We start from the raw sequence: 23,167 nt of genomic DNA, 5'->3' as shown, positions 1-23,167 counted from the left end.
CTGTCATAGAAAAGAAATATTGCTCTGAGTGTTTTTCTGAAAGGTCAGCTTCATTGTGCCACTTTCCAGGAACACGTTCACAAGGTGCTGATTTTGCATCTCACCTACACAAGCTGCATCTTCTTGACTCACAGCAGAACTCTGGCTGCTGAGCCCCAAGGGAAGTGGCTCCTTGTTCATCCTTTATCTTAATTCTTGTTGACTTCACTGGGAACATGGAATCCCTTTTCAAAAGTGATCACTAAATATGCAAGTCCAGTTGCAACCTCTGCCACAGGAGGTCTCTAATCTGTATGGCTGCATGAGAATCCCAACATGTAGAAGATGAACAATTACTCTGTTCTTATACCACCTACTACCTGCTTTCCTCAGCTGCCATTCCTAGCATTTCTCTCCCCCTTGTAGCAAAACCTTTGGAACCCCCTTTCCACAAGGACTATGGAGTAATAAAACAGGAGAAACACTTACATGGGACAGCAAATGAATAAAGGCGGGGAGAAAGAAAAATGGATGAGGACTAAGGGAGGATACTGAGCAAAACAGCCCATAAAGCATTCAGTACCCCCCAAAGGCATCCAAGGAAGAAGCAACTGCTCCTGGGATCCTTCTCCTGGGCTCTTGTCTCTTGATGTCTTGGCCAGAGACCTTGACAGGCCACTAAGAATGTTCTACAGCTCCACAAAGGAGGCACTGAGGTGTTCTTCAGACTCCACTCAGCTTCCAAACTAAACCTACCAGAGTTTTCCCTCACATTTCTACTCACTACCATTGACACCAACAACTTGGATACTCCCCAGCATCCCACCTGAATTAATGGGTTCTTCAAATGTCAGAGGGCTCAGGATCTTCATGGCTTCTCTGACTAGGTTAAGACAAAAGCTACACCAGCCAACTGCAGTGCAAGAAAGTCCATCACAGCCAGATACAGAGGCCCATGGAGGGCTGAATTCTTAGTTGGTGATTTCCCTTTGTCTTTGGTAGAGAGTCACCAGTTTTCTGCCAGCATCGCCAGTACAAAGCTCAACCTCTGGATGGAGAAAAGTCCTGCCAAGAAAGTTTTCTCAAGTGTACAAGGTGGTACAAGCAGCAGTGCCTGGACTAGGGTGTTTGTAGGAAGTATTAATTCTTACAAACCTACCAGGCAACCATTTCATAATAGTAATTACTCTGATATCAATGGAAGCAAAAAGCCCACAGGAAAGGAAAAAAGAAAGGCATTTTCAGCAGTAGAAATTTGGACTGCCACATGAGATTAAAAAAATAAACTCTTAACAAAATAAAACCTTGGTAGATGAGGTTGCCACACTGGGCCAAGTTATCAACACAGAAAGAAAAAAAATGAGCATCCATGTTTCTCTTTCTGAATCCTTTTGAACAACATGAATACTTTTGAATGGACAGAGACAGAATGAGAAGAGGGAACAAGGCAAGGACATTAAAATCTAGCTGCTGACTGGGATATTTCCTGAGAGGCAGCAGCAAGCAAGAGATTGCAAGTCATTTAGGGGCCCATGCAGGCAGGTAAGCCACAGTCTGGAAGCAAGGCTGTGCAGGTTCTGCTCATACACAAAGTTCTATGTGGCGAGGTTTTTGTTAGGGTATCCCTGAAGCAGAGATCTATTGGGATTATGTGGTTCTTCACAGGTACTGAACTGCTGTCAATGGGCCAGTGGATGTCAGAGATGGAAGTCTCTTGAGTTGTTGGTCAAGGGAAGACATGGGCTTGTGATGTGGTATTAAACTTGACCCTGCCATTTATGTGAAAAAGGAGTTGTCCTGTCTTCCCAGTGATTTGGCCCAGTAACTATCCTGACCAAGGAGAAGAGCCAAGGTTAAAGCCTTGCAGCTGCCTTGGGGCTTGAGTTGTGCACTAGAGGAACAGCAGACAGCCATGCTCTCTTCCTATTTACTACAAGTGCTCCCTCATCACAAAGCTCCAGAGAGCTGGCAAGGCCCCTTTCCCAGGCAGCTCAGTGGTGAGGAAACAAGTCCATGTTTCTATGCCCCAGGCACAGGTGTCTCCCCTCCTCTGCAGAGCCAGAGGCAGAACTGCAGCTGCTGGAGACAACAGATAGAGTGGTGACAAACTCAGTGCTGGCACTAGGATTGGGCTGCAGGGGCAAGGTAGCCAAGCTCACTGCCATGAACTGGACTAACCCATGAATAACCAGCCTGCCCTGGCTGAACAGGCTCCAAGACAGTATCCAGGTGTTCAGCTTTGTAGTTTAAAAATACACCTGAAAATAATGGTGAAAATATTAAAATTACTAAAGAATTTAAGTGAGAGGCCAAGGATAAAGGCTACTGTTTTGTGCAAGGAAAAAATATTTTTAAAGAGCGGAGCGAAAACAAGCCAGGACAGAATCACTGCATGGGAAACCATATACAGACAACAAGCCTGCAGACACTGCTGTGCCCCAGACAGCAATGATTTTTTTTATTCCTGACTGGAGTTTGCCTGAGGTGCTGGATGCAGCAGTGGAGAGGAAAAGCAGTCCGCACAGACGTTGTGTGGATTGTTCTGCACTCCATGTCTGGCTCAGGTTGCCTGTAACTGTGGATTTTGAATTTGATGCTCAATGCCCATATGGCCCTCTCTCCAGCAGCCCCATGTTTACAAAACATATCCAAGTTCAGAAACAAGTTACTCTACTCAAGTGCATCAGCAACTGAGCTAGGAGTTACAGGAGATCCTACTTGGCTTTAATTAAATTCCTTGGCTTCTGCCACAGTGAAGCACAAAGCAGGTGACCACAGAGGTCCCTTCAGACACAGATCTGTTTCTATGAGTCTTCCCAAACCACAACTCACAGCTTCTTGAACTACCTGGCAAATCCTAAGTCATGCACACAAGGTCTAACTTCAGTTGAAATGGTCTTGCATTTAATGAAATGAAATTTAGTTCTATCCTACATCCTGGAGCTAAATGCCTATACACACTCTATTCAGATTGTTGGAAACCCTAGAAAGAAATACAGCAGTTAAATAATTCTGTTTCATGGGCAATTTCTGCCTCACCAGTCTCAAGGTTTGGTATTTGCCGATTTATATTTGACAATGCTCTCTCCTTCCTGCAAGCTCATATGACTGCCAGGTTGGCTCAGCTGTCCTATCTGACACAGGAAGAAACACAATTCCTCTTACAGCTCTCGCCGCTAAGTTATCCTAATGCAGAAAGGACTTGTACTTCTGATGTTCTGCTGCACTTCCATAACTCAATTTCTTCAATTTTCCTCCTTTGTACATGAATCTCAATTTGTCCTATTCATCAGAGCTCCAGTCAAACTTAAAAAGAAAGCCTCAAAAGAATGTATGAGGGAGCTGTTAAGCCAACTGGTTGATCTGCACAGCTCAGTGGCAGCTAGATTACACTGCACTGCTCAAGTCATCACAGATGAGTAAGAAATTGAATCAATTTTCCTTAATATGATGACACTTAAAAGAGATGATCCTGGGAGTGGAGGGTGGGCCTCCCAACAGGTCAGGAATTGAGAAAGTTGCTTGGCAATTCCAGTAATGTTTGCTACAGAAGAGTCAGTACCAAAGCAAAGGCTAGCACAGTTTACTGCTTCCTACGGGAACCTGGAAAACAAAAACAAAACAGAAAGGAAACAGTCTGTGAGGCTAGATCCTGGTGAAAAAATTACTACCCGCAGTCATATTTTACCTGTCCTGCCCTCTGTCTGTCTGAACTCCTAGGGTACTAGTAAAGTCAAAGTCCAGAATGGGAACTAAATAGTACATGACTCAAGCAAAAGGAAGGATAGATCCATAAGATAGGCAGACGTGCATTTCTTCTAGGGTGTGAATGGTGCTGCAGCCCCATTGTACAGTCTCACTAAAGCAAAGAGACCCTATAAAGTGCCAACAACTTTCCAGCTTGCTTGATGAAGACAGAACATAAGTTTACCAAGCTAAGTTTTGGCAAGGGAAGCATCCACATTTAAGTCTCACTAGTGGAGTGGAAGAAATCTGAGACTGAGTTAAACTCAGACCGCCCCCCTCCTTCCCCAGAGGCTCTACAGATAACTCAGACAATGGGCATTCAGTTTTAAAACAACTGCAGGGGCAATCCTACCCACAGTGCTCCTTGCAAAGTGATTTCAGGAAACAAACCAACAAAGCAGTGCTGAGATGCTACAGGAATAAAACCAGCCTGCTCTCCAGACAAGTTTCTGTCTGATCATCCCATCTGCTCACCAGACAGGTGAGGTTCTGTCTTGTATTGGATTGTTTGAGAATAGTGAGTCACCTAAAATCCATCATAACGTTGTCTTCATGTCACTTCTTTGTCATTTGCTACCTGGATTTGCAGTCATTCATCATTAAGAGATCACGGAGGACATGTAGACAGCATTGTGACAAATTTCAGGCAACCCAATTCAGATTTTTAGTGTCTCAGCCTGCAGCATGCTCAGCAACTCCAACCCAAACACTGCCCAGCATCACCTGCCTGCTGGGGCATTAATTCCTACTTCTCTTCTCTATGTGCATTGCTTTCAATCACTCTGTCCCCCCAAGGATCCATGTGAGAGGAAAACAGCTGACAACAGCCCAGGTGCTGGGCAGCCCAGGGGTTGATCCTACCTTTAGGAGAGTGCTCAGGTTTGGGGATCTGGCGCAAGGGGCTGGGCTGGCTCATGTGATACCGGGAGTGTTCAAAGTCATCGGGAAGAGGCTGGGACCTGCCAAGCACAGTGTAAAAGGAGCGCTGGGAAATAACTCAAAGGCACAACAGTGTACAAAGAGCAACATCTCAGCTGTCTGGTCTGTTACTGTCAGTTTGAAACCCTGCCTGGCCCAGACTTTCTGCCTGCACAACAGCTCTTCTGAGCACAGCACTTCACTGTTTCTGCAGCAAGAAAAGCAGAGTATTTACTGCTTGCCATGGACCTCGTTAATTTAATAATGGTTTTAATTGTCAGGAAATAAAGAATTTCCATTATGAAGTTTGTAGCAAACTTCACTCAAAAGGGCAGTGTTTTAAAGTGGCTAATGCTTGTACAGTTTTACCCCCAGAATATTTTAATATGATCTCTCAGTCTCCAGCTGCACACTCCATTTGCTTTTTCTTCTGCAAGTTCAACAAGAATTTCTAGGTTCCTTTCTGGAATAGGAATCAAAGCCACTGGGGTTGCTTCCAGGGTTTATTACCTCGTGAAGAGCATTGAGCCAGAGTATCAAGGGATTCAGAAGCAGTACTAGGCTCCAGCATGTTCCCAGTTGGGGAGGAGACACCCCAAAGCACATGCTCTTGCCTGCAGGGTGGTGTTCACATGCAGCAATGGGAGCTGTGTACATGGCTTAACTGGGAGCAAGGACTAAGGGAGCAGCTGTGCAAATGCCATGGTGACTACTCCTTCCTGCCCAGAGATGACATTTGGTTTCACATCCCCAGAAGCTGTTTAACCCTCTCAAAGTTTCTCTGCCATTTAACAAATGTCATTGCACAAGCTCATCAATCTCCATGAGCACTGAGCACAGGGACCAAGATGGACAAGTGCCACGAGCACAGTGACTGACATACATCACCAAACACCTCATGAGCCCTGTGCCCCCCATGGCTCTGCTCTCCATCAAGTCTGTGGGTGGGTCAGGCTGGTCATCCCACACATCCTCCCTAAGACTCAGCTTCTCAACTGCATTCCCCATTCGTGCCAGCCAGTTCAAGCTCACCTTGAAGGCCTGTCATTTCTGTGTCGCTGAGTTTCAGTCCCCTCTCTTGACCTTGAGCGCGTGGACTCGCCTGCATCAGGCTGATGGGAAGAAGGGAAAATCAGCTCATCTGTGTGCCTTGCAAGACACCAGAACACTGGGACTGCCATAATTCCACACAGTCCTTTTGTGATTGGTTTACACACAAAATTAATTGCAGCCAAACATGCAAGTGGCAGCATCAGGACTCATTTTCAGTGAACAAAACCCAGCCTCATTGAGCCAAACTCAATTTTTATGCTCAAGCGTGACAGCAGTAAGGGACTGTTCTGAAGCTGGGGCTGAACAGTCTGTGCATAATGAGTGTGCACAAGGCTGGGCTGAGTAGGAAGGACCAGCTGCAGGCAGCTGTGCTCCTGCAACCACTGAAACACAATAAGGAGGCTGAAAACACCAGAGCTGCCACCATCTGGCCCCAAGATTAACACCACATTCCCTTTAGCACCTTAGCAGTGCTGACCATAAAATCTGTTTCCTATCCCACTCCATGCTGGCCAGCCAAGCCTCTCTGGTGTTACTCCTACAAAAACCAGGCACGACAGACTCAGGACTTCCATTACATAGCCAGTTACGAGGCAGAGTGACTACTGAAGCAGCTGCATTGCCTTTACACAAACAGAACCAACTACTGCTTTTATACAAACAGAACCAGCTACTGCTTCTATTACTGCAGTCAGGATTTCAGCAAAGGGAAGTTCCTGCACCAGGGACAGACAGTGCTTCAGGGAGGGCACAGGGTACTATGACATCCAGTGCCATCCTCCAAGGCCAGAGCTCAAGGATTACTTTGCTTGAGGCTGAAGCTAAAAGCATCTAACCAAGGAGGTGGCTCCAAAAGGCTTGGGAAGCAGCCGAATAACAGCCAGCAAGACCCTTTAGATGCATCACCACCTCTTGCTCTCACCATACACACTCACCTCCCTCTGGAAATGGGAATAACATTACAGCACCTTATCTGTGGTGCTTCCTGAAGCCTGGCATACCTTCCAATCTTGATCATGCCTCCTCTTTTCAAAGGAAGACTTTTCTCTTTCTTTCCCTTTTCTTAAAGCCTTTTTCTCCTCAGCCATCAAGAGCCGAGCAATTTCCTGGAAGGGAAACACAGACTCTGTCAGACAATTTTACTGCTCTTGTGGGTTTGAGTTATTCAGAGCCTTTCCCATGGACAGCTGCTGAATGGGAAAGGTGCAAATCCAGGATTTCATCCACCTGTGACCAGAAATCAAGGCACAAGACAAAATTAAGACTGGTGACATGCAGCATGTCCTATAGGTCCCTGATTTACCAGAACTGAATTTGCAGAACCTTTCTGCCCTCCATCTATTCTACTTAAAGGGGTTGGTGGTTCATCTCACAGCATCTTGGATAGTCTCCCACAGGACTCAGTTACAAGAAATGGTCTTACAGAACCATGAACTTTCTAGCTTTGTCATGGTTGCAACAGGCAGTGCAACTCCCTGCTTGGCCAGCCTGAGCATATACACAAAACCCACCTGGGAGAAAAATCCCACTGGAGTCCCAAGCTTCCCCTACAAGGAGAGAAATTAACAACTAGAGGGTCAGAGGAAACAAGAGCTGTTTAGCAGCTTCTATAGCAAAAGGAATTCCACAAGTATTTGACTTGTTGCTTACCTCATCTTGGGCTACTTGAGCTGCCTTCTGATCTGCTTCATTAGCCTGGGGGGAGAAAAAGTGGGGAAGGAAAAACAGAGACAAAATTTAACATCTCGGAATTAATCATGCTCATTAACCTACTCGGCAGGGCAAGCAGAGGCCCATACAAGTACACCATCTTTTTCTCCAAATATACCTAGCTACCCCAATACTTACTTCACAACCCAACTCCAATCTGGCATTTCACCTTTGCAGCTGAATTTTGCCCTCATGTATCTGCCAGGCCACACCAGAATGCATTTCCCACTCTGCTGCCTTCTCTATCAAAGATGGGCAATGGCCTGTCTCACTTGTGAACTGCTTACACTGACTACATGCCATCCTCACCTGCCTGGAAACATCCATTTAATATCGCTCTGCTTCAGTACTTTAATTTTGGGGTGTTTATTTCAAAAAAGTAGGGCTTAACAGTTGGAAGTCAGCTGTCACTCCATATTCGTGTGTATGGAAGACAAAGGTAATTTGCAGAATGCACAGAAGCAAGCCCTTAGGTCTTACAGTCACTCTCATGTATTAAAGATTTACAAATTAAAGTTGTTCATGCTGGTTGCCTTAGTTCCTTTGAGTAGACCAATGAACCCTCTCAGGTGCACCTCTACTTACCAGGAGCTCTTCCTCCTGCAGTTTCCGAGCAATCTCTGCATCAGACAACTCCTGTTCCATGCGGAGTCCATCGTACATGGCTTGTTTCCTCCCCCTCAAATTAGTGCCTACAAAGTTGAGAGAAAATAATCAACTCAACCATTCTCCAAATTCTTTGGTAAGGAGAGCCCCACCATCTCCTCAGCCCCCACTCAAGAGAACCAGAGATCACCACAGTGTACCTACCACACCGCTGCTGTGAGAGCACCTTTAGCTGAGGTGCAGCACCTCAGGCAGGTTTCTCTGGGTACACAGCAGTATCTGACACAACCTGTCTCAGGTAAAACATGCAATTCCAAGGCAGAACAGGCCATGTCCCTTGAAGCAGTCTTTGTTGACAGCAGTGCTAGCAAAGGAATTGTAATTTGTCACTCTCTGCATTGATGCAGATACAGTGGCAAAACTGGGCAGCAGAGAGCAGCCCAACATTCGATATGAGCACAGCAGAGTCTGAACACACTGCTAAAGCAGTGTGGACTGCAAGGGTTACCTGGCACAGGCCCACGTCGAGTTTTCAGACAATTTCTTTCTTGGGATGACCCATGAATTTTACAATTCAATGCGAAAACAGACAAGTAAGCATGTTTGAAGTTTATCTAATGTTCAGTTTTTGTTTTGAGTAGAGAGTTCTGTTATTGTGAAGCTAAACCTGATTAACACCTTCTATTTCCCTAAGGAAAGTATTTGTATCATGAGGAAGAAGAATAATTGTCCCAGTATCTCTAGGCAGGCACACATTCTCTTCCTCACCTTATCCATGTGAAGATCAGTTAGATAGCTAGACACATAAGCTGCCCCACACTTTGACAGACAGACATCCAAGTCTCTAAACTCGTACTTTCACTAGGTCACCCCTACTTTCACTGTGGCTTTAAAAGTAGAAATATGGATCTGGATCTTTAAAGCCTCCAACCCCCAAGTGCTTGTTGAGCAAGAGCTATACAGGTACACATTTCCCAGAAAATTCCACTTGTACAGAATTTGGCAAGAATCTTACAAACAGAACCCAGTTGGATGCCCAGTGCCACTAGTGAACTTTGCCCAAATTAAATTAATTTACCAGCAGGGTTTTCAATAAGAAGTGGATGAAATTTTCTCATTTTTTTAGTGCTTAAGCAAAGTGTCCTCACTTACAGTTCTGCACTTCAACTCCACAACATACAATTACAACCTAACATTCAGTGTTATGTTACTTTCGTTTTTTCCTGTACAAGGAGGCCACCACACAAAAAGTATCACAAAAACAAAAGCTGAGTGTTGGTTGTAGTTTTCTGAGGATCTTTCTCTGGGGATGGTGTGGAGTTTTTTTGGTGGGGGGGAAGGAATTTGTTTTCTTAAACAAAAGGATACCAAAGGCACCACTTCCAATGATACCTTCCTACTCATCCTCTCCAATGTCATGAACATCAGGACATAGAGCGAGAACATTAATGGATAAGAATCCTGCAAAATCAGGGAAAAACCTGGGAAAGAGTCCCTGTGTACACAGGTAAGATACTAGAGAGCAGCATCTTTAAGGAAGCCAAACATATCTCAGACACCAGTATGGAGAAGGCAAAGTCCATCCCCACACACACGCACACCTTCCCCATCACTTGGTTACCTGGGTCTCGCTGGCAGTCTCCAACCTTCCCCTGGCTCACAGAATGAGGGGAGGGGGAGTGTTTCCTGTGTCCTGCCCTTTTGTAGGCTCGTGCCTCACCCCTCCTATGGTCATCTCTAGATTCAGCATCATAGAGCTTCTCATCACGTGCCATCCTGTGTGACGAGTGGCCCTGATGGTGAGATCTGTGTTTCTCAGGGTGCTGTCTGCCACCCCGATGCCAGGCCTCCTGCTCCGCCTCCAGTTCCATCTCAAGGAGGGGAAGGTGCTTTTCTCTGTCTTGCCTTGGTGGCTTTCTGCTGTGCCGTGCCTCCTGTGTGAGTCCATGCTCTGACTCCAGGTCGAGACTGAGAGGTCTCCTCTCCTTCTCCCTGCCAGCTGTCCTCCTCTCCTGCAGCTCCCAGCTTCTGCTGTGATCATAGGCACGGTGGTCAGCCTCTCTTTCCAGGTCAAGGCTGGGATGTCTCCTGGACCTTCCCTGGCTGGCTGTCTTCAGCTCCTGCTGCTGGCCCCTGCTGGCCTCTCTCAGCTGAGGAGACCTTTGCTGGCCCTCTGAGGCAGAGTGCCTGTGTTTGGGGGCACTGCCAGGCAAAGGCGAGGGGGGTCCTCGGTGCTCTCTCTGCTGGTGCCTGCACCTGCCATGACTGTGTGCTCTGGGAGGTTCAGAAATCTGCTCTCTGGGGTCACCCCAGGGCTGCTCTGAGCAATGGGGGGACAAACAAGGAGGGGGTTAGTGGTGCAGGGGTTAATGGGGGGTCGAGGCCAGACTCACAGCAGGGAGATGAAGGAGCTTGATACAAGGTGCTGAAAATGCAGGCAAAGCATGACGAAAGAAAGAATAATATCAGGGACATATAAGGCTTGCAGGATACAAAAGGGGACACAGTGAAATGGCAGCCTGGCTAGCAGGGCAGCACAAGCAGCAACAAGGTTGGAGCAGAAAGCACAGGTCCAACCTGAAAGTGTCTGAGCATTTCCTAGGCAAGGACAAGTCAATATGGAGATAAATAACTTTTAATGATGCCACTGGGGCTGAAAAACAGCCAAGGGAGCAGCTCATCTCCTGATGACACATCACTGCTGCAGGATCCTGAAACCACCTGGGAAAGGTTTGCAAAGAAGGGCACAAGAGGCAGGAAAGGTTGGGAGACAATGAGGGGCATAAGGCCAGGAGGGGCCAAGCACAGTGGTCAGGTTGGACCCTGGTTTATAAGTACAGGTGCCTTGCCCTGGTTTCAGGCACAGGATTTTTCATCAGAAAAAACAGTCTCACCTAACTGGGGAAAGACCCCCTTAAAGCAGAAAAGAAATACACAGGTTGGATAGGATTTTTTTTTTTTTTAAAGCAAGAAATGGGTAGCTGCAGCATCCAAACATCCTCCACCACAGGCTGTCACATCTTTTGCAGACCCGTAAGTTTCAGGGCCTATACCTAGTCATTGTCTAAAAAGAAGTTTCAGCTCTGAATGCAAAGACAGTTATGGATAGAAATTTTGGGGCAGAGTAAGACTTCACAAAACCCAGACTCTTGACCTCAGCATTGTAGCTAGAAAAGCTGCTTACTTGGCATTTTGGTGGGGTTGTTTCCTCTGTGCTTTCCAGAAAGCAAGTAGAAATTTTATCTGCTTTTAGTTTTGGTAATAAACCTGAAATAGCTACGAGGATGCAGCAATCTGCCTGCATACAATCTACTAATTGATTTATTTTTTCAACTAATTATTTGCTAAGAAAAATCATTGCACTCAGTAAACTAGTATCTCTTTACAGGAGCTTTTCAAAATTAAAAAAATGCCTTGAAGCAGAGATTGATTTGAAACAGAACTCCCCACCAAAATAATCCTGCAGCAGCAAACTTTCCTCTCCTCAACTATCCAGAGTTTGCTTCATAGTATCTCAAAATATTTAAAATAGATTTCACTGCATGTGAATTGCATTCTGGTTTAATGAATAGCTCTGTCTCACAATCCATCTAGAATTCAAAGGGAGAAAAACAAACCTCACACCAAAACTGAATGTTCCCTTCAGTTCACTCTATTCAGAAAAAACTTTTTCAGAGCCAGCAAAAATAGAGCCTACAGAAAATCCACCTTGAAAACAAGTCTGTATGACTTTTATCTAGAACAGGTGTATTTTTAAAAGTCCAAGAACTGTAACAAGAACTGCTGTGGTTGCTCTTTAACTGGTTGGACTTTTTCTATTCAGTTTTAGATAATTCATATAATTTACAGAAAACAAATACCCAATTAAACAATCCAAGTGACTTACTGAACAACAGAGACCAGAGCCTGAAAGCAAGAGTCAATTTTTCAACAGTCACAAGGGCCTAGAAATTAATTCCATTTTGTCATTGAGGAAAGCTCAGTAAATACAACAGCAGAGAGCATGAGAACACAAAAGAGCAAAGCCTGGCTGTGCTGGGAAAGGATTGCTGCAGGTAACACAACCATGCCAGACAACCCAAGCAGAAGATTTGCTTTTGGGATGTCTCAGGGTAATTAATTCATCAGCAGGGCCATGTAAGCACTCCACAGACCCTGGTGTTACTCTGTGAAACAGCAAGTGACTGAGCGAATACAAAAATGTTTTACATGGCACAGACATTTTTTGGGAGGAAACCTGCCTTTTCTCATGTTTATTTTTCCACTTTTAAAGAGCTCAGATTGCTTTGGAGCAATAGGCCTAATCCACATTCCTCCTGAATGTGGATAAATTTTACCTCAACCTCAAACAACTAAAAAAAAGCCCTAAAAACTCACCCCACTCCCACCAAAACAAAAGAAACTTAAACAAAGCAAGGGCTTTTTTTTTTTTTTTGTTTTAATTCGCAAATAATTAGGACAATACAAACCAAGGCTGCTGAAGCCTAATCAAATGGTGCTCAAGTAATTAAGATTTCCCAAAACAGCAAGCTAGATGATGCAGGCATAAAATCCACTCCAGTCCTTTATAGCTTTTAAAGAACACAGATCAAGAGCAGCACTGCTATGAGTAGCCAGGCAAACACCTCCTACCTCAAAATTATGGATTATTGCAGGAAGAAAACTTAGACCCACAAGATATCCTGCTCTCCAAATCCACACCACAGCCTTACTTCAGGAAGTCATGATTTGTTACAAAAATCCACCCTGTCCTACCATCTCTGCATGCACTGTTACCTATGTTGTATTTTTTCAGACTTCTCCCATTCAGTTCAGAAACCCTGAAGTGGGGATTTGCCATAACACTCCAAGAACAATTTTTCCCAGCTTTGTGCATGTAGCAGGACTTGTGATCCTGAAGTCTCCACTTGGTTACTGTTTTATACTTTCAAACTTTGTGCTTTGTACTTTCTTTGCTATCTTTGAATTTCTTCCAAATTAAAACTAAAATACTTTGTGTAAGTTCAAATAAAAGACTTTAAAACCGCCAATGGCATTGATGTTAAAATGAGAAATGAGGTTTGATCTTCATCTTCACAATCTGGTAATCAAAAGCAACCCATCTTCCCCATCACATTTCTGAAGAAAGAACACAGGAACCACCACCAGTGCACAGCAAAGCCATCCCCAGATTGCTCCATAATTAAACACACCCTGATTCTCTCCTCCCAGTTTAAAGGTCTGTATTCAATCACACAAGCTGACCAAAAAGAAGCAACAGAGTGCTGTGGATCAATTAATTTTCAGACTGTACAGTCCCAGATGATAATCACAGCAGAGACATTCTGTGGAGATGACCTTGTTCTTCAGTAAGTCATTCAAGGCAGTTGTGCTAATTTTACAGCTTGGATACATACCTGCCAGGAGCTATTTTTGAAACACATCTCCATGAAGCAGCATTTATTCCTTCATGCAGCCGTGCCAGCATCACAAATGAACACATGGAACCATTTCTCTTCAAATGCAAGCATGGAATTTTGCCAGCATTTCTCTCCCACACCCTTGGTGTCACACAGCAGTAACTGCCTTATCAGCCACTGTCTTCTTCCATAAGCACTTTTAAAACATACATGTATGGCTACACTTGCATGTACACACACCACACTCCCTATCTCTCTCATTTAGGCCACCTTCGAGGACAAGAAAAACTATTAAATTGTCTTCTCTGCCTTTTTTTTTTCCAAAAAATACTTCCTGATTATAAAATAATCTGATTCTGACTCTGGAAACTGATATAATGCAACACTTTTAAATTCAGGACTGTAGGATAAAGGGAGTTTCCTAAATAGTTGTCAGACCATCAGGTTCACCTACACTTCCACAATCCTGACCTTTTATCTTGCAGAAACATACCTCCATTTTCTGCATAATAGCTCTCTTCATAGCCTGTGTGTCCCTGGGACTCTGGGTAGTGCTTCTTGCGCTTTTTTTCTTCCTGCAGTTCTTTCTGTTGTAGGAGACGGGCAATATCCTGCAGAGATGGAAGAAAACAGACATTAAATCACCACTACAAAGAATCTCCAGATTATTTCAGTCAAATTCTTTATTCAGTTACTAAAGTCCTCACCAAAAAAAGTTTAATTTTTCAGACACAGCAACAACAGTTACTCAAACTGTCTCCCTGGGCTGGATGAGGCTTTCAAATTAATGGGTGACACAAGGGACCACGTCAGCAACCAGTATTCAACCTCACCCAGGCCCAGTGCTGAGATTCCAACACCATGGCAAACTCCCAGGTTCCTGCTCCTCCTGCACACTAGCCTGCTAAGCCCTAATGGCCAAAGCAGGGCAGAAGGGACTGCATGTGCAGCCTCATGGAAAGAAAAACACAGAGGCAAAGACTGTCCAGCTAAAGGCACTTCTGACTGGAAGGAGTTCCCAGAGCAAATGGTGAACTCATTTCACACTGGCTGTAATTTACAGGGACTACAGGATGCCAGGCAGGGAAATGCATCAGTTTGACATAGAGAGACTTGAAGGAAAAGAAAATCGAAAGGACATTAGGAAGAGCAAACTAGGCACAAGGCAGGAGCACAGTGGGGACTGCAGATATTTGTCTTCTGTCACAGTTTTGGTAGATATGCCAAAGAGAAGAGCACTCCATTTTCCTAATTGGTTTTCCTTCGAGATGACTAATGGATCATCATAAAGGCCTAGGAGCTGCAAACAGCTCCCTGGGGATTGCTCCTCTGAGGTCCAGGAGCTTGTGAGTCAGTGAAGCCAGGCTGGAGTTAGGGAGCAAAGCTGGGAGATACCAGCAGGGCATGCTGCCCCTTTGGATGCTATTCATTTAATCCTTCCTAATCCTCAGGACCTTTACAGAGCCATGCATGTAAAGTGGACACTGCAGGCAGGAAAGGCATGGCTGAAATGCAAACTAAGAGTCAACACCCCCCCAGAGCCAAGCCAGCACTGGAGGACACTGGATGGCTGATCAAGTACAAACTATTATTTGAGGATTCAGGTAAGATGTGCTCTGAAACCAGTGTTGTGGAAAATCTGGGGACACCACAGGCTCCTTAAAAAAAACCCAAAAAAACAAGAAAACAAAAACAAAACAAGAAAAAAAAAAGTGCAAAACAAAATAACACCAAAACAAACCAACACAAACCTCCACGAACTCCTTCCCCTGAAGAGATTAGCCTTTCTAGCAAGTACAGTAAGTCTATAAATATAAGAGCTAAAGCACATTATCTCCAGGACTGAGACAGCTCAGGACTTGCAAATCCACATGAAACACTTCTTCCAAACAGGATTCATAAGCAGACAGGGCAGGCAGGCTTAGTGCTTCATTTAAAAACTCTGCACTCCAGAAAGGATCTGCCTCAGTCCTCAGCTACATTTCAGCCACACTTGAAACTTGGGAACTTCCCACGTACCAGCAGGAAGAGTTAGAATATTTATGACTTCTCCTTCCTTTAAGCCACAGTCAACTGAAGCCTGCTCCCAACTGCACAAGATGGTCAGCAAGCAGGTTTGACAGGCTGCAAGGATCTGTTGTCAGACTGCTGACTTCCCTGCAGTTCTCTACATAAAGCAGGAAGGAAAGGGGCAATTCCACAAGTTTTGCATCTCCTTCACCTTCCTGATAAAAATATGACAGATTACTTACTACCTCCTAAGCACAAATCCTGTAGCCAAAGTGTTCCTCCCACCCTGTTACCACAAGCTCCTCTTGGAAGCCAAGCCCTTCCCATCTGTCTGGGCAGCCTTTCAGTACTTGCTTGGAATTAATGATAGAAGAAAATGAAGTCTTGCAAAAAAAAACCCCAATGCATCTGTTAGGTAAGGGCAGATTCTTATTTCAGGCTCTTCCAGGAAATACAGCCTTGTGTTCAGGCTTTTCCTACACAGAGAATGCCAGCAGGTACTTCTTGAACATCTTGAGACAACTCAGGCTTCTCAGGAAACCATCTGAAATCACAAGTGGGGACACACTCCAAGCTCTCACAGGTGTTCCTCTACTCTCTGAGTTTCTTGGAAACTTAATCTGACAGGCTGATCCTGTGAGTACTGAGGTGACCAACAAGCAAAATCCTTTGTACATTACGAACAAACCACACCACCCACTCTCAAGCAAAAGCAGCAGAGAAATATTCTGACGTCACAAAAGGAATCCGCTAAGAAGAAACTGTAACAGAGTGTTCAGGCTGTGAAAGACTAAATTGAAGAATGGAGAAGCCAGAAACAGATTGCTGGGCTGAGAATTCTGCTGAAATCTTTGCATCAAAGACAAAGAAATCATGTCCCAGGATTCCCCCAAGAGCAGTACCTGTCTTCTTGCATTTGAGAAAGCAAGGAGGTCTCAGAGTGTATAAACAATTACAATTCCCACAACAGGGCAATAAACACCTCAGCAAGACTTACCTATTACTTGCCCTCTTCATTAGCAAGGCCACTGGCATCAACAACTCTTATGACCCTTGAGCGTAAGGACTATGACTGTATCTTACTCCTGTAAGAGGACTCCCCAAAATCTCTGCATACAGAGATCTGTCAGGACTGCCACCATGCAAACCAACTCCTGTGGCTACTGGCCAAGAAATGTGTGCCTGAAAGGACTGCTACAAATAGCCCTGCCATCCCTGCAGCTTTAAAGGTTACCTCATCTTTTTCCTCTTGCCTGCGGCGCTCCTCTGCTTCAAACGCGAGCTTCACTTGGATTTCCTGAGCAATCTCACAGTCCTGTCGTTCTCTAGAAGGCAAGGAGACAGGGATTATAGGCAGCTGAAATCACAGGCATCAGTCAGCCTGGGGAAAGGGATAAAAGAGCTAAAAAACGTCCACCTGATTTACACAAAAGAATTATTACTCAGTGTTAGTGTGGAGCTATGAATCCTCACCAGGGACCAGGACTCCCTGTACTTACTGGTGGCCATATTTAGAGAATACTTCCTAAAACATCCACAGAGTACAAAGTAAAAGAGATTCGTGGGCAGATTGCTAAGAAAGGAGATAGGTACCACAAAATAGGGCAGGTCAAGGTAGTGCTCCGGAGTCTGCAAACAGCCTAATTCTGCTGAGTTTTTGTACATGTGGCATCAAAGGAGGGGTTCAGGGGTATGGTTAACACAGGCATTTCTGGGAACTGGCTTTCAAGTGTAAGCCAAGGAGAAGGAAGTGCAGGAATATGGTACATAGGCCAAGTGGAGGCCAGAGGTGGCATTCCAGTAATGAATGAGAAATGTCACTGAGGTGGGATGAGACACAAAAGCAGGACCAGTGCCAAAAGGCAAGGGAGCAAGATGTGTCAAAACAAGGGGGAAGGAGCCATTGCCATAGTGTGCCAGTAAGGATGCAGGAACACTAAATTTCATTAACTGGGGACAGGGAGAGATCAGAGCAACTGAGAAATGAGAGGTTTGGCTGTGCAGACAGACCAGGAAGGCTGGAAAGCATCTGCAAGAACCCTGCCATGCTCAGCAGCATGCTCTGATGTCCAGCAAACAGGCTGGAACAATGGCCAAGGATTCCTCAGGGCAATTCAGAAACAGGCTGGGGGAATTGAAAAGAAAGACTAAAAGCTCTCAGCACTGTTGAGCTTGAGCTAAAGAGCAGCTCTAAACAGGTCAGAAAAGTCAATCCCTGCAATCACAACTACTGAAATGCAAGGCAGAGGAGAACAGCAACAAGCAGAGCCTGTCTTACTAGAACACAATCTTTTGAGGAATACACTGACAATGATCAGACAGGTGATGAGAAGACTACAAAGAGGGGAAGACAAGCAAATAACTGAAGAGACTGAGCTATGTCAAAGCTGTGCTATGTAGGATGGAGCAACTAATTCTAGGTTTGAGCAAGATCTGGGCATAAATGACCTAGTGAATCTAGAGGCAAAGGACTGGGAAAGAATCTAGGACATAAGAAGTTAAAACACTTAAGTGCAGACAAATACTTTTTGTCACAAAACCAAGAAATGTGGCATGGCTGGAGCGGCCAGTGGCACAACAGAGCCTTCTTTTACAGAAAGTATAAAAGACAGAGAAGCAGAAGGGGTGGATATGTGGCAAGGATGGAGAGGAAGGACATTGCAACAAGAGGGTTTAGAGGACAGATGTCACTAAAACAACTCATTTGTCATAGGCAACAAAAAGGCACACACAACAGGAAGGAAAAGATTATTTCTGTCAACAGCTCTTTGGAAGCAGACCTGCAGTTGTGCTGGAGTTATCGATAGGTCAAACATCTTAGGACACAAGTTTCTTTCATCCAAGTAATAAAACCTGGCAATTTTTGCATGTGTCTGTGTGTGTTTCATTTGACTCTGGGAACAGATCTGTTCAAAGCCACGGGATTTCACACAGCAGCAAATCTAGTTCTTGAACCTGCTTTTAAAAAGGGGCCTTGGCAAACCCGGCACCAGCAGAGAACAACAGCTCCCAGGAAAACAAGAGCTGAATAAGCAAATCCTAGGGAGCAGGCTGTCAGTGAGCCTGGTAGTGGATCCTTTACAACCCCAGGCTCTGAGGACACAAAACCAGGTAGAAAATAAGTTAGAAAGGTCAGACACATCAAGGCACTGCACGTCTACAGTTCCCCTGGCACCTGTGAGCTAAGCTAAGGTGCCAAGTTCATCAGCACAAACTGACTCGCTAAATGCTTAAAATACATCCTATTGCAGACAAACAGGACAGAAAAACAACTAATCATCTTTCACAGCCAAAGCAACAAGGTCATTGCCTCTCCGTTAGCAGCAAAGGACGCCAGAAGTATTGCAAATACAAAAGTATTTTCTTCTTTTTGATGACATCTTGGAATACACCACATCAATTCCTAAGAACTGAACAGCCACAGAGGATTAGTTTTGGGGGTTCATTGCTCAGCAGTAATTAAATACTGAGATTTGATTAGCTAGGCAAGATAAACTAGCATATTAACTTGCGTAAGCATAAGAAAACAAGTTGAAGAGCTTTGACAGCTCTTCTTGTCCTTCAGTTTCCTTAGTGTGAGCTCAAGTGCCCATCAGACCCCAGAAATCAGCCAGAGCAACATAAACATTACCATTCCTGAACATCCCACTCATGTGTCCTTCACTCCCGGGCAGCCAGGAGTGTTAGTTAAGAATGTTGGGAAAACTCTGCATCAGTTTATAAAGAAGAGAAAAAAAGCACCCCTAAAAGTGTGTGTGATTGTGTGATCAAAAAGCTCCCTCCCATTCACAGTGACTGCAGCTACTAGTTGTTGCCAAATGAGAAGGAAAAAAGGCAATATTTAAGGGAACTGTTCAAAGGAACTATTCACATCAGTGTAACAGAACTATCACAGCACTGGGAGCAAAACAGGGAAAGAACATATTTTCACACTATTTTATTTTAGCAATCTTGCTACTATGCTTAGCAGTGTGCAGGCTGCTCAGCTAGATGTGAGAGATGCTTTTAAAGAAGTACAAAAATCAGGTTTGATGCTTCCCTGAACTCTTAAAAAGAAATGCTTTTATTCTCTCATTTGTCTTCACAAAGTCTTTCTGAGAGAAATTAGGATTTCAAAGAGAGAAGAAAGACAATAAATTTGAAGAGCTTTTTTGTTTCCTGTTTCTAAAGTCCCCTTAGTTCTGCCTTCTTAGTCCTCCCATCACCTTGTAGCATCAAACTGTCCTAGATGACACAGAACGCAACAACAACAGGGATTATTTTGTTGCCAGAACATGCTGCTCTTGGACAAGGAAGAAACAGTAGGCATGTACAAAGAATTAAGGAAGAAAAAGATCCAATTAAAAAAGGATGCCTCCAACTTCTATGCTTCTTGCAGAAGAGCTCCTGCTCTCAGAAGCAGAACTGCTGCTGACACATTTTACATCAGCAGCTCTGCCTGTGCTTTGGATCACAAACTTTGTAAATCCCATTTTACAGAGTCCTACAAGAAAATTGTTTGCAGCTCCTAGCAAGTAACAAAGAGGAATCATGTCTGCCATACAAAATAATTTTTTATGTTGTCATTTACTCACATCTCTAATTGGTAATAAAGAAAAAACTATTGAAAAAAAAGGACAAGCTTGAGAGATACATATGCACATAAGGTCTGTCCCAATGTGCTGGGAACATTGAAAACAGTGCCTGATCTGTCACACCCCAGCTTCAATGCTTTCATGAGCTGGTGCTTTGAAGTCAGTCCTGTATCTTCCACATCTGCAACACAGAGCTCTTCTCTGTCACTGGTCCTGTCAGATGAGCCACCCTGTGAGATCCACTACCAACTGCACCTAGTGGGTGGCATTCCAGAACACAAGAAAAGCAAGGAGCCAGCACAGCTGCTGGGAGATTCATCCTGCCTTGCAAACCTTGTATTTGCAGGGACCACCATCCAGCCACCTCTCACAAGTGGGATCTGGCTGAGCCCTGTCCCATGAACCATCTGTTACATTCAATGCTCTGCAAGTCTACTCTGGATTGGAAAGCACAGTTTGTTCTGTCCTGTGCTGCCATATTTCACTTCTACACCAGCTCCACAGCTAAGAACTGTGGCGCACAGAGAGCCAAACCACAGACCACAGGGTTAAGATGTGGTGTGCGGGGACTGAGCAAACCTGCAGGGCAAACTGGATCACTCACTGAACACCCTCCAACAGCTGCTGCAGAAGTCAGTGACTGCAAGAGAAGGCCTGTCCCCCAACACCCATCCCCACTGAGCCACCCTGGAGCAGCAATTCCCCTTTCCCAGGTCATTTCACACTGAATAGCTGCAAACAGCAAAGGGGCTTTCAGCACAGCAGGACATCAAACAGCATCACACCCTGCTCCTCAGTAGCATTCATCAGGCACAGGGCAAACACACCAATATCTGCAATTCCCACACGAGGGAGATTCCCCTTATAGCACTGGGTATTTCTGTGGCATGCTTCCTTCACTCTCAAACCCCAGCCAGGGACAAGGTGAACACAACTGACCAAATTACCCTGTTCTGACAATAAGCACTGCAATGGGTAGGCTCCTTCTGATCAACACTAACTAAGGCAGAATGGGCTCCAGGACCACCTACTCCCACCCTGTTCTCATTCCTCTGTGCCAGAGCCTAGTATCAATACTTTTACAGCAATGGACAGCCAAAGTAAAAAAAGAAACAAAAGCAAAAGGCTGATGAACCCACACACTATTAACTCAAAGCAGCTGATATTAGTGCTCTGACCAAATGGAACTAGCATTCCCATTCCAAGATCTCCAGCACAAACTCACAAGTCTTTTTGGTGTTTCTGGATTTGAGCACGGGCTTTCTTATCCTCCTCTTCTTGCAGTTGCTTGGCCATCTGCAAGTCATGTTGCACCAGACGATTACGCTGAACATTTGTGGCCAAGTGATGCTCAACTGGAAATAAACACAGACAAGAACCCTCAAATCAGGCTGCAGAACTTCACTGCATGAACAAGATAAACCAAGTGGGAGGGAGATTCCAGCCCAGAAAGGAAGACAGATCTTGGCAGGGAAACACCATGCAATCTCTCTAGAGGTGGGAAAGTCCTGAACTGAAATTATGCTAGCAGCTTGAGATTGCCTCTTTTCAGCACTGAGGGGGCTGTATATGTGTCTGTTACCAAAACAAGTGTTTCATATATTAACACAACCAGGTTTATAGGGAATGGTTTTTAGGCTTTGAATTTCATTTTCTCACCAAAGAATGATGAGGGTCCAGGAGGGACCACCAGAGGCCAGTGAGGATGAGCTAAACCTAAAGCACTTACTATGGATACCTCCCTATTTGTTCTCAAGAACCTCTACACAAGAAAACTCCTCTCACTCTCAGCAGAATCAGTTCCAAAAATCTCCCTACCTTTATATTTAGTAACTGAACAACATAGTGCTCCAGTGAGTCCTTTACCATACATGGATTTTGCCTGCCAGAAAAAATGGCTACATGACCTGCAGCCCAGAGTGGTCTTTAATTCAATGATCTCAGGTTCCAGCACCAAGGGCATGAGCAGCTGCTCCCTTGGTGGAGCAGCAGGAATGGCATTAGCACCTGGTACAGGCAGATACCAAACTGGTGAGAAGCTGATTAGAGAGGCCACCACACCTGAAACTGCAATGTGAACATAACCAAAGTAACAGATAAGCATGTTAAAAAAAAAAAAAAAGAGAAAAAGGCACCATTCATTTTGAAGTTCCTGGCTGTACTTTTTTCCTCTTTTATAAACCCTTCTAGAGTACAGCTGTCCTACCTCAAAATGTCTGAAAAGGAAGGCTCCTTTCAAAAGGCAGACACTGGCAATTCTGAAATAAGTAAACAAATAGACCTCTTCTGGTTGTACTTCAGGTCAGACTATAAAACTTGAAGCTTCCAAAATCGCTAGTCATTTCTAAAAACCCTGCACAGCAACAAAACCCCAAGTGCACTCCTACATGCAATTTTATCATAAATGGCATAAACAAACTCAACTCTAAAGGAGAGCACAAAATTGAAATATGAAATACAACTATCTCTGGGGTACAATGTGAGCTGGAGCAGAGTGAAGTGTAGTGTTACAGGATAGTGAAGAGAACAATAATAAACTGTGTTCCATTAAAGGAAAAAATTAAATAAAAGCAGGAAGCATTTTTCTTAGCAAAATCAAATAAAGCCAGATATATGCTGGGACAAGCTTGCTTCAGTTTGTTCTGAAGATCATTGCTACTTACTCTCTTGTTCCTGTAAATTATGGGCCAAAGTATGATCTTCCAGAATAGCAAAGTCTCGACATACTGAACAGGGAAAGAAAGAAAAGAGAATTAGCATCAGAAAAATCAAAAACAAACAAAAAAGCATCAAATGAGCTATGGCAGTCAGGGGAGCATAGAGACATATGGACTTCTGGCACACTTTCTACCAGCCAAGGTCTCGAATTGTATATTTTCCCCCCTCCTGCCATCATGTCTATTTTTGTGTGTGTTTATTTCTTTGTCCTTGTTGGCATAAAATGCCTTCTCCATTCTTGCCTCGACCTCCACTTCAAGAACATAACAGCCCATGGTACCCCTGGATCAGACCTTATGCATGAACCTCTGTGTTCCATTCAAACAGAATGCATGTTATATATTTATACCAATGTCCACACTGACTGGGTTCAGCCGAAACAAGGGCAAGCATTTGTGTTTACTGTGCCTTTCTGTGCCAGGTTAAAGAGTCTGAGAATAGTATTTTCATGGC

The 23,167-nt window shown here is 44.5% G+C and overlaps 1 protein-coding gene across 1 annotated transcript; it reads right to left on the bottom strand.

The window, feature by feature from the left end:
- Nucleotides 1–3,562: 3,562 nt before the first annotated feature.
- On the bottom strand, nt 3,563–22,989 carry CCDC50 (coiled-coil domain containing 50). The gene is made up of 12 exons (XM_062498769.1): nt 22,848–22,989; nt 22,660–22,722; nt 21,222–21,351; nt 16,657–16,747; nt 13,906–14,023; nt 9,635–10,333; nt 7,993–8,099; nt 7,348–7,392; nt 6,699–6,803; nt 5,677–5,756; nt 4,588–4,685; nt 3,563–3,582 (listed from the first exon to the last, which is right to left on the bottom strand). Exons 1-12 carry the CDS (start codon nt 22,987–22,989, stop codon nt 3,563–3,565), a joined length of 1,698 nt encoding a protein of 565 aa, XP_062354753.1.
- Nucleotides 22,990–23,167: the final 178 nt, after the last annotated feature.

This window comes from Cinclus cinclus, chromosome 10 (genome assembly GCF_963662255.1).
Source record: "Cinclus cinclus chromosome 10, bCinCin1.1, whole genome shotgun sequence".
In the NCBI taxonomy this organism is placed as follows: Eukaryota; Metazoa; Chordata; class Aves; order Passeriformes; family Cinclidae; genus Cinclus; species Cinclus cinclus.
The sequence above is the reverse complement of the archived record's forward strand: the minus strand, read 5'-3'. Positions and strand labels throughout refer to the sequence as shown.

What these genes read in the sequence shown, in the direction of transcription:
- CCDC50 (XM_062498769.1), bottom strand. Translation starts at nt 22,989, where the DNA reads ATGGGCTGTTATGTTCTTGAAGTGGAGGTCGAGGCAAGAATGGAGAAG. An exon ending in TAATTTACAGGAACAAGAGA is followed by an intron (nt 21,352 to 22,659) that starts GTAAGTAGCAAT and finishes GTTTATTTCCAG; the next exon opens with TTGAGCATCACTTGGCCACA. An exon ending in ACCTGAGCACTCTCCTAAAG is followed by an intron (nt 3,583 to 4,587) that starts GTAGGATCAACC and finishes TTTGTTTTCCAG; the next exon opens with GTTCCCGTAGGAAGCAGTAA.